The sequence below is a fragment of the Neomonachus schauinslandi genome, chromosome 1 (genome assembly GCF_002201575.2).
Source record: "Neomonachus schauinslandi chromosome 1, ASM220157v2, whole genome shotgun sequence".
NCBI classification, from domain to species: Eukaryota; Metazoa; Chordata; class Mammalia; order Carnivora; family Phocidae; genus Neomonachus; species Neomonachus schauinslandi.
In genome coordinates this window covers 207,598,806-207,609,871 of record NC_058403.1, presented here as the reverse complement: position 1 = coordinate 207,609,871, position 11,066 = coordinate 207,598,806, and the positions used below count along the sequence as shown (strand labels likewise).

The window sequence follows — 11,066 nt, the reverse complement described above, 5'->3', positions numbered from 1 at the left end:
GGAAGCCTGCTTCTCCCTCTCCCACTCCCCCTGCTTGTGTTCCTGCTCTCGCTGTGTCTCTCTCTGTCAAAAAAATAAATAAAATCTTTAAAAAAAAAAAAAAAAAAAAAAAAAAAATTAAATTGCCAAATTTGGGGGCAGCTGGGTGGCTCAGTTGGTTGAGCGGCTGCCTTCAGCTCAGGTCATGGTCTCAGGGTCTTGGGATCGAGCCCCACATCGGGCTCCCTACTCAGTGGGGACTCTGCTTCTCCCTCTCCCTCTGCCCCCAACCCCCCCCATTCCTGCTCACTCACACTTGCTCGCTCTCAAATAAGTAAAAATAAAATCTTTAAAAGAAATAAAACTAAATAAAAATTGCCAAATTTGGTTTAAATTGCACCCCTGGGGCAACTGCTTTAAAGTTCAGCAAAACCCAGCAAAATCCTGCCCCTGGGCTCAGTTACAGGAGGGTTCCTAAGAACCATCTCCTGTTGCATCAGCATACAGGGGTGGAGGGAGGGAAACCTCACATATAAACTCCTTCCTCTGGGTCAGAAACCCAGGAAACAAGGGGGCTGAGAGGCCCTGCCCAGCTTGCTTCTTGGGTTGTGACCTAGAACTCTCCCTCTTGGGAAGCAACTACCTCCTCCCCACCCCAGCACTTCTGACAGCAAACCTTCAGACAGGGGGAAGAGGGCTGTCCTTGTTCCTCGAGGGGCATTCACTGAGTCCTTTCCTGGGAAGCTCCAACTTCTAATTACCAGGGTGTGGGGAGGCGTCTCTAAAGTGAGGTGTCATATCTCCTGAGGCCCCTCCCCCTCTTGCCTTAATCTGGGGGAGAGGGGGTCCATGCAGGAGTGGCAGCCTAGTCCTGGGACTTCCCATTGCCCACCATCACCCTCAGGATGGCTTAGCCCAGCTGGGGTTGGCAGCCCCCCAGTGGATCCCCACCACCACCCATTGGAGCCCAAACCCTCAACAATCCCAGACTTAGAATCTCATTCCCTTTCAGCACCATCCCCCATGCCTTTCAATTCTCACCCCGTAGCCTGTAACTCAGTATCACGATCCTGTGCTTGAACGATCTTTGAATCAATCACTTAGAAATTAGAACTTCTTGTTTTTAAAAAGTAGCATTTACTTTTTTCCCCTGATTACAAGAGTAATATATGTTCATTGTAGATAATCTGGGAAAACCACCAAAAAGTACCAAAGAGGAACAGGAGATTCAGCAATTCCACCATCTAGTGGTAGCCACCATCAACATCTTGTGTGACACAGTAATTCTGTGAATGCAATGCTGTGTTCCTTCCAAACTTCCTTAGGCACATCAGTCCCCTCAGCTCACCTTTGACCTTCCAACCTCCCCTCTTGCCCCATCTGTTCTTGCGCAAATTATTAAAGAACCATCAGAAGTTGGTCCAAGACCAATCCTTACTACAATCCTAGGGTGGGAATTGCTATCCCATTTCCATAGATGAGGAAAATAAGAATCAGAGAGGGTAACCGTCTTGCTTGAGATCATACGGTTTAATATTAAGGGGTGAGGTTGGGTTTTTCACTCATCTGTCCAAATTCAAAGCCTGTCTCCAACCTAAGTTTTCCATTCAGATTCCCTGCCCTCTCAAGTGCACTCAGAACTCTCAAAGGAATGACAGGTCAAAGTTCTGAGCAGGAAGACCCCTGAGCCTAGTGTTTGTGGTAGGACCTCTTGAGTCAGCTCCCTAAGTCAGGTCAGCCGCCAAAAGGTCACAGAGCATCCGCCCTTTCCACAGGATGGCCCCTCATGTCTTCTACCTAATCTCACATCCCAGTTTGAGAAGGTGGATTGGGCACATCAGAAGTGGTGGCTCGGGCGCCTGGGTGGCTCAGTTGGTTAAGCGACTGCCTTCAGCTCAGGTCATGATCCTGGAGTCCCTGGATCGAGTCCCGCATCGGGCTCCCTGCTTGGCGGGGAGTCTGCTTCGTCCTCTGACCCTATCCCCTCTCATGTGCTCTCTGTCTCTCTCATTCTCTCTGTCTCAAATAAATAAATAAAATCTTTAAAAAAAAAAAAAGAAAAGAAGTGGTGGCTCATTTTCAGAGTGAATCCCTTTAGGCTCACCAAACTGGGAAAAGCCTGTCTGCTGAGAAAGAACAGCTGAATGGTTCCATTTCCATTGGCAGCTGTTTGGTTGAACTTAGGGGTGCTCCCTGTCCCACCAGCTCTGGAGAACTAGACCAGTCGAGGGGCTGCTTTGGGACCGAAAAGCAAGGTTGAGATCTCGTACAAGGTGCTCCCAACCGGGCCGGAGCGATCTTCCTTGAAGACGCAAACCTGGGTGATTTTGCACTTGTGCCGTTTCCAGTTTACTTGCCTGTGATGCTGGTTGGCGTGCAACTTGGGACTCCATTCTAGTAAGTGCTGGGATCCAGGACGAGATCAGGCGGCTCCCTTGCTAACTGACTGCAGTCTGCGCCCAGGTGTCCCGGGGCGTCAGGAACGATAGCTAAAGGGGAGGGGTGGGCAAAACGCTTCCAAGACCCGGCTCTGAATGAAGGTAGGGGTCCAAACGAGATGACTGCACGACTCGACCCAGGCTCCCCATAGCCCTGAGGCTAGAGGCTCAACTAAGAGGCTTCGTCGGGCTCAGAAACGGGAAGTCACTACCCCCCACGGGACGTCCCCGGGCTCCCCTGATGTTCCTACCAAACCCCACACCAGACGACGTCTCCCCACATCTAAGAGGACTCAACCAACAGCTTCCAACGGACTGGGCGCCGGCCCCTGACCTCTTTCTTTTCACGCCCCTTCCCCGGCCACGAACAGACCGGGACCCCAACTTGGCTCCACGCACCGACGGGCAGGTAGCCCCTGCCTAAACCCTGGACCGCGAGCTGCGCCTGGGAACCGCAAACCCATCCCGGGCCTGGGACCGGAAAGAAGTCGGAGGGGTGTGGAAGGGGAGCGGGAAGCGGGGAAGGGCGCTTCCGGTTGTTCACTTCCGCTTCCGGCTCTTAAAGTCCACTCTGACCCTCCCCCCCCCCCGGCTCCGCCCTCGAGCGAGGAGGTTGTGGCGTCGGCTGGTTCCAGGCGTTTCGAGGTGAGGGGCTGGGTAGAGATTTACGGAGTCGCGGAAAACTGATGGGACCCGGCCATCAGGGGTGTGCGCGCCTGCGAGAGGCGAGGCGGGGCCTTCAGGCGACCTGAGGGGGGAGGCGCGGCTGCCTGGGGTCCGTGGTCCTGGGAGTTGAGGCCCGGGAGGACGCGGATCCGGGAGGTTGAGGGGTAAACAGAAGACTCAAACCCGGGGTCTTGGGTCCTGGGAGACCCCTGCAGTCCTGACTGTGCTGCCTTCCACCCCACGCTGTGTGTAGCTCCAGACAGGATGATCGAGGTTGTTTGCAACGACCGTCTAGGGAAGAAGGTCCGCGTTAAGTGCAAGTATCCACCGGCGGCCAAGAGGCAGTGGTTCCTGGGGTGCTTGGCAGGAGCCAGGCAACTCAGTCTGTGTTGTAGGGTGACTTCAGTTAAACCCGGGCGAGGGGGCGGATGGGGTCCTGGCAGAGTGCCTTCAGCCCTGGAATGCCCTCTTCCACGTTCTACCTCTCCCTTCCATTTTCCTTAACTCGTCTGCGCCCAGCACTGATGACACCATCGGGGACCTTAAGAAGCTGATCGCAGCCCAAACTGGCACCCGTTGGAACAAGATCGTCCTGAAGAAGTGGTGAGTGCAGTGTAGAGCTGGGGGCTGGACGGGACTAGGTCAGGTTTGGGTTGAGGAGCCCTGCGGGCTTAGGCAGAGCTTCCTCAGCTTGCCTCCAGGATGAAAAGCCACCGTAGGCTTCTGTCTAAAAGGTTTCTATCCCGCAGGTACACGATTTTTAAGGACCATGTGTCTCTGGGGGACTGTATCCTTTGTGTGACTTCTTGGGCAGCGTCTACATAACCAGACTTGGTTCTCTTTGTTCAGTGCTGGGAGTCTGCATGAGATTGTGCACATAAAGTGTTTAACTTAGTATGCAGCACATGGTAAGCGTTTAGAAAATGGGAGCCATGTAATTGTTTTGTTGGGGGAAGAGGGTGGTTGGTGAAATACTTTGACTTGGCTTAGAAGACACTTTATTTTTTTATTTTTAAGATTTTATTTATTCATTTGACAGAGAGAGAGAGACACAGTGAGAGAGGGAACACGAGCAGGGGGAGTGGGAGAGAGAGAAGCAGGCTTCCCGCTGAGCAGGGAGCCCGATGCAGGGCTGATCCCAGGACCCTGGGATCACGACCTGAGCCGAAGGCAGACGCTTAACGACTGAGCCACCCAGGCGCCCCTCGGAAGACACTTTAAGTCAAAATATATATTACTGAACTCTACCTGAGTGTGGACAGGAGGTCAGGGTGGAGTGAGACTCAGGCGAGTGTGTCGTGCAAAGGGAGTGTGAACTTTTTTTTAATAGTTTGGAATCAAAATGACCCAGTTCCAAATGGCTTCCTTGGCCCTGGGTGGAGTCCTCAAGCCACCCTGACCTACCCGTGCAAGATGAGAGGGGTGGAGGTGGAGGCCACAGTGAGAATTCCTTAACACCTTTACTTCAGATGAAATCCATGATGGGATGAACCTGGAGCTTTATTACCAATAGAGCAGAATTCCTTCTCCTGGTCATGCCCTGCCTTACCCTCCCCTCCCCTCTTCCCTTCTTCCCCCCATCCCCTCCTCTCCCACCCTCACCCCCACACTGGAATGGATGCTTGTTTTTAAAAACTGATGTTAATAAAATCTTAGAAGTTGCTTCATTGTTGTCATTTTTGAGTGAGGCCTTGTCTGATGTGGGGAGGGTTGACATCTGGTTGTCACTATACTCTCAGTACCCAGCTGCTCAGTAAGAGCTCAGGATCAACTGGATGCATGAGGGAAGAGTAAGCCAGCAGCCTGGGAGCCTGAATGGAAGCCCACCTACAGCTCTGGGATTTGCCATGGGTCTGTAAAGGTCAAGAGATTGTGGGATTATTGTCATCCTAATAGACCAAGGGGTGTCTGGGTAAGGACAGTAGATACAGTAGTTAGGAATACAGGTTCTGGATTCAGACCGACTGTGGTTGGAATCCCAGCTCTGCCCCTGATAGTGATTCTGAGCAGGGTAATTAAATTCTCTACGACTTCATTTCCTTATCCAAACCGGAACTGATAGTGTTTACTTCATTGCCATGTTGTGGAATGTAGATGAGCCAAAGCATGGTTAAGCATCCACAGTTCCTGGACTCTTGAAATCCTAGGGGACAGAGTGAGAGAGCCTGGCATAGGCTGAACTTTGGTCTTTAGTGGTGGGATTTGGGGAACCCAGCCTCTTTGATCCTCGTTTTCCTACTCTAAAAAGGAGCACCATGATGACACCCACATCTCAATGAGATAATGCGGTTAAAACAGCAGGACGTCTGGCACCAAGTGTTTTAAGCTGTCTCCAACCTTCCCCCAGGTGGGAGTAGACAGGACACCAAACACCCCATCTGTGTTCCCGTGGCCACAGATCCCAGGGTCGAGGTTGGCCTTTCCCCAGAGCTGCATTCTGGAGCCGTTCTCAGGAGCTTCGCCCAGAAACTTGCCCCATCCCTTTTCCCCTCTCTCGTATTGACCTGGCTGATGTCTTGCAGTACATTAACATGTTCAAGTCTAGACTAGCTCCTCCGCTTCCCGCTAAGCCCCACCCAGTCTACTGCCTTCACTTCACTACCAAGCTTCTTGGGAGGTAGACCTGCCTGCTGCCTAGGGTGCTGCTGGCCTGTGGTTCATGGAGGATGATCTTTCCTTGGTCCCCACTAGACACCTTCCTACCTGCCCTCTCGGCTTCCCTTGTGTCCTTAGGACTCAGCTCCCTCCTGATGTCAGAAATGTCTGTTTCCTGATACCTTGCTCTTCCTACTCTTAGAGCTATCTCCCCCCATATTTGTCTACTTAAAAATAGATCCAACAAGATGTTTTTTTTAATGCACCATAGTCTTGTCAAGGTGGTTACTTGTTAATTTCAAATCAGCATAGAAAAGTACGGGCTGAAAGTAAAATCCTTCTTGTCCCATTCTCTCTCCTGAAGTCAGGTCTTTTCAAATACATTTATAGAAACTCCGTTTCTATTTTTTTTAAATGGCCATGCTAATATCTGCTTGTAAAAACAATCCAAATGTTTTGTTAAAAAATAAGTTTCTTATTAACAGCACCCTTCCCACCAGTGGCAATTTTTAACATTTGAGTAAATCAGTAATTTTCTAAAATACAATCTATAACTTTTATACAATTGGGATAATTATGCATTCTGTAATATATACCATTCGGTGCTTTTTTGTTTGTTTTTAAAGTAGGCTCTGTGCCCAATGTGGGACTTGAACTCATGACCCCAAGATCAAATCACATTTTCCACCAACCAAGCCAGCCAGGCACCCCAGTAGCTTGCTTTTTTATGCTTTATTTTTCACCTTTCCATATAAATTGTCTCATTCCTTTTCATTAGTTTATTGGTACTTGCTTGTTTTGCTTTTTTTACGTAAAAAGGAAGTATGGAGGGATTTTTGCGATGATGGCACGCCCTTGTGTAGAACTGTAGTGGTGGATGAAGGACTTTGCTTTTGTCAACCAGGATGTAGGAAGAAAGATGGAATGCAGGCTGTCAAATGAATCTGCCTGTATTGTAAGTGAATCACATGACCACACCAAAAGGGGTTGGGAAGAAAGGAGCTAACTTAAGTAACTTTGGAAAAAAAAATTTTTTTTTAAGATTTTATTTATTTTTGACAGAGAGAGTGTACAAGCAGGGGAAGCAGCAGGCAGAGGGAGAGGGAGAAGCAGGCTCCCTGCTGAGCAAGGAGCCCGATGTGGGGCTCGATCCGAGGACCCTGGGATCATGACCTGAGCCAAAGGCAGACGCTTAATGACTGAGCCACCCAGGCACCCCTGGAAAAGGTATTTTAACTGGATACTGTAAGGCTAAAGATAAAAAAGAATTATACATAAACCCTGTACTCTAATTAAATAAATTCCTCACAGCATTATGATTAAGCAATTCTGGAACTACTTTTGTACATATATAACCACACACACACACACACACACACGGTTGAATGAATGGGTAAATATACTGTAGATAGTGAGAATCAGATTTCTCACTGCTAGAGGAAGAAGTTACAAAGAAAACAAGGTGGGATGAAAGGAGGTAGCTAGAATAAACCCTGTGAGACTGGATTAGAGTTGGAGGCATCAGTATGGACTCATACTAAAAACTAAACTTTTTAGTTTAGTATGTATACAGACATGCAGAAATGCAGATACGTATGTTTATATTTCCTTGCTTTATCCACTTGGACCAGAAGCAGTGACACCCCAGTAACAATGGGCATACCCAGCACCTAGATCTTGGTTTCTAAACACCATTCTCCAGTGAAAGGAACCAAGCCTTATAGAAGCGATTGGTTCCCAGAACTAGGACAGAGAATTTACAAGCTGAGCCTGGAATATCTTGTGATGCCACGAAGTAGGAAGTGCTCAAATAGAAAGGGTGAGAGCATGTAGAAAGGGCACAGAAGCCAACTTGTGAAAGAGCTCCCAGTGGCCAAATTTGGAACAACTTGAACAAGCAAATAATAATAATATTGGACTATGATCAAAAGAATAAATATCTTTGAGCCCATGCTCGTATCAATAAATAATTGAATATGTAAATAAACGGGGGGGAAAGGACAATTCTTTATTACAAAAGAATTGCAGTTAAATGTAGAAGGAAAGAAGGAAATAAGAAATCACCACTGCATCACCATAGTAATAATTGCTGTAGACAAAGAAATATTGATAGATGCTAAAATTGGTGGGCAAAAGTTTAAGCAGAAGTAGTCTCAAAGTATCTCTCAAAAAGAGGAAAATAGTAAGTTTACAAAGAGGAAGAGGAAAATAGTAAATCCATCACAAAGAGAAAAATAATAAGTTTAGATACTGCCTTAACCAAGTGATCAAAGTTAATAACCATCACAAGTGGGAGGCAGATTGTTAAGGTGGTCCCTAATGATCCTCTTGTCCTGGTATTCACATCCTTATGTAATCCCTTCCTCTTGAGCATAGACCAGACCTAGTTTCTAACAAATAGAACAAGGCAAAAGTAATGGGATATCACTTCTGAAATTAAGTTGCAAAGAGAATGTGGCTTTTGTCTTGCTTTCCCACTTGTTCATTGATGAAAGCCAGCTGCCTCATGGAGAGGCCCCCAGCTAAAGCTAGTGAGGAAATCTATTCCTCAGTCCGTGGTCACCTTAGCAACTAAATCCTGAAAGCAACCACATGAAGGAGCTTGGAAGTAGATCCTGCCCCAGTCAAGCCTTCAGATGAGACCACAGCCATTCCTGCGGACACCAGCTAAACCGTGCCTGGATTCCTGACCCATAAAAACTGTGAAATAATAAATGTTAATCCACTAAATTGTGGGGTAATTTGTTACACAGCAAAAGATGCCTTAATACAAGTAAAACAATGCAACATCATTGATCACCTGGTATGATGCACTGAGAAGGGCACATTGTCTCTGTGATATCCTTCCCAATCACATGGAACCTCAATCAAATCATGAGAATATCAGACAAACCCTATCATGGCAAAATATCAGAATGAGGGACATTCTGCTTTCTGAAAGTATGAAAGGTCATGAAAGACAAGAAAAGACCTAAAAAATGTCATGTACTGGAGGAAACTGACAATGACAATGTGTGTCCTGGAACATAAAAAGAATGTTAGTGGGGAAACGGGAAATTCTTTTCTAAAGTCTAGTTTAATTAATAGTATTGTACTAATGTTGATTTCCAATAGTATTTACAAATGTTTGATAATTATTCTATGGCAGGGTTTCTCAGCTTTGGCACTGTTGACATTGGGGCTGGATAATTCTTTGTTGGGGTTGCTGTGCATTGTAGGATGTTCAACAACATCCCTGGCCTCTACCCACTAAATGCCAGCAGCATCTCCCTATCCACCATTTGTGACAACCAAAAATGTCTAAGATATTGCCAAATGTACCCTGGGGGAAAAAATGACCCCTGGTGATCTCTGTTCTATTATTTTTTTTAAGATTTTATTTATTTATTTGAGAGAGAGAAAGAGAGAGAGAGCACAAGAGGGGGGAGTGGGAGAGGGAGAAGCAGACTCCCCACTGAGCAGGGAGCCCGATGCGGGACTCGATCCCGGGACTCCAGGATCATGACCTGAACCGAAAGCAGTCACTCAACCAACTGAGCCACCCAGGCGCCCTGTTCTATTATTTTTTTAAGACTTTATTTTTAAGCAATCTCTACACAGGATGTGGGGTACGAACTCACAACGCCAAGATCGAGAGTCCCATGCTCCACCAACTGAGCCAACCAGGAGCCCCACCTCCATTCTGTTATTATGTAAGGTGTTAATATAAGGGCTGGCTGGGTAAAGGGTAGATGAAAAATCTATACTATTTTTGCAATTCTGTGCTAAGTTGAAAATCATCTTTTAAAAAAAGATTATGGAGGGGCGCCTGGGTGACTCGGTCGTTAAGCGTCTGCCTTCGGCTTAGGCCATGATCTCAGGGTCCTGGAATCGAGCCTCATATCAGGCTCCCTGCTCAGCAGGAAGCCTGCTTCTCCCTCCCCAACTCCCATTGCTTGTGTTCCCTCTCTCGCTGTCTCTCTCTCTGTCAAATAAATAAAATATTTTAAAAATAAAATAAATAAAGATTATGGTTATGATTATTATGTGCTTGTAAAAAAATCAAAATGTTATATTGAAACTTACATTCCTCAATTTTTCCTTCACCTGAATTACCAGTGGTAGTCATTAACATATTTGAATGAATCCAGAAATTTTGTTATATAGTTTTTACACAACTGAGGTAATTATACATATACTACTCATACTGTTCAGCAGTTTCCGTTTTATGCTTTTTTAATGCTTTTATATCTTTCTATAAGGGATCTAATTCTTTTCAATTAATTTTCGTTTTGTTTTGCTATGCTTTCATACATACTATAATTGCTATGCTGTACTGTGACTAGCTTTTGTTTTCACCCATCAAACATATTCTTGCTATGGGCCAGACACTTTTGAGAGCATTCTACAAATTAACGCATTTAGCCTTTGCATCAAAGGTATGTATAAGATATATATTCTTATCCTCATTTGCAGAGGGAGAAGCTGAAGCACAGAGATTAAGTAATTTGTTCAAGGTCATAGCAAATGGAGGGCCAGGCTTTGAACCCGGCAATCTGGCTCCTGAAAGCTCTTAGCCTACTACATCCTGTCTCAGATTTTTTGTAGACATGTTTCCCTGTGTTTCATATGACGGCGCCTCATTCTTTTTAATGGTCACATACGGGTCTAGTTATAGATGAACTATCATCGAACTCTTCCCTGTTGGTGCCTTTGCCTCTCATATCTCCAGCCCGTCCCCAGGCATCTCCTCGGTATCCCACAGGTGCCACACTCAATTTTAAATCGATTCAAACTGAGTTCAGGATCCTCCTACCGGCACGTCCTCCTGTGTCCCCAGCTAAGTGGCCCTGCCAACACCCACCAGTCACCCAGGACGGAGGCAGGAGCCAGACTGAGAGGGAATAAGTAAAGTAGGTTCCAAAGGAAGTAGAAGATGTTTGGGTCAGTGGCATAGGGAAAGGGTTAGTCTTGCAAAAGAAAAAAAGTGGGGGCATAGCTTTGGACATCTGGAGGAAACAGGTGGGAAGAGGGAGGATGGAGGAGCCAAATTTAGGCTTCTGGGTTCTTCGCTGCTCATCACCAAGGCAACTACGTTGCTACGGCAACAGCTAAGGTAGCACCGCCTCTTTCAAGTACCTCGTGGGCTGCGGGCACCGCCAAACCACCCAGACACTTCCGCATGGAGGGTGCGGGCCTCTGGGAACGGTTTAGGAAGGCGGGAATTACTGCCGCAGTAGCCAATCGGATGGGGCCTGCGGCGAAGGACGCAAAGGAGGGGTCCGGACTTTGATGCTCACCAAAGGGTGTCGAGAAGGACGGGCTCCAGTCCCCTCCCTACCAGTTAGGGGCAGAGTGAGGAAGGGGGCGGGATCCGGGTGAGGCAGTACGGGGGCGGGACCCAGGTAA

General features: G+C 47.2%; 1 protein-coding gene across 1 annotated transcript; it reads left to right on the top strand.

The window, feature by feature from the left end:
- Window positions 1-2,984: 2,984 nt before the first annotated feature.
- On the top strand, window positions 2,985-4,753 carry UBL5 (ubiquitin like 5). The gene is made up of 5 exons (XM_021705369.2): window positions 2,985-3,062; window positions 3,337-3,403; window positions 3,603-3,686; window positions 3,833-3,870; window positions 4,553-4,753. Exons 2-5 carry the CDS (start codon window positions 3,348-3,350, stop codon window positions 4,594-4,596), a joined length of 222 nt encoding a protein of 73 aa, XP_021561044.1. The 5' UTR covers window positions 2,985-3,062; window positions 3,337-3,347; the 3' UTR covers window positions 4,597-4,753.
- The last annotated feature ends 6,313 nt before the right edge of the window (window positions 4,754-11,066 follow it).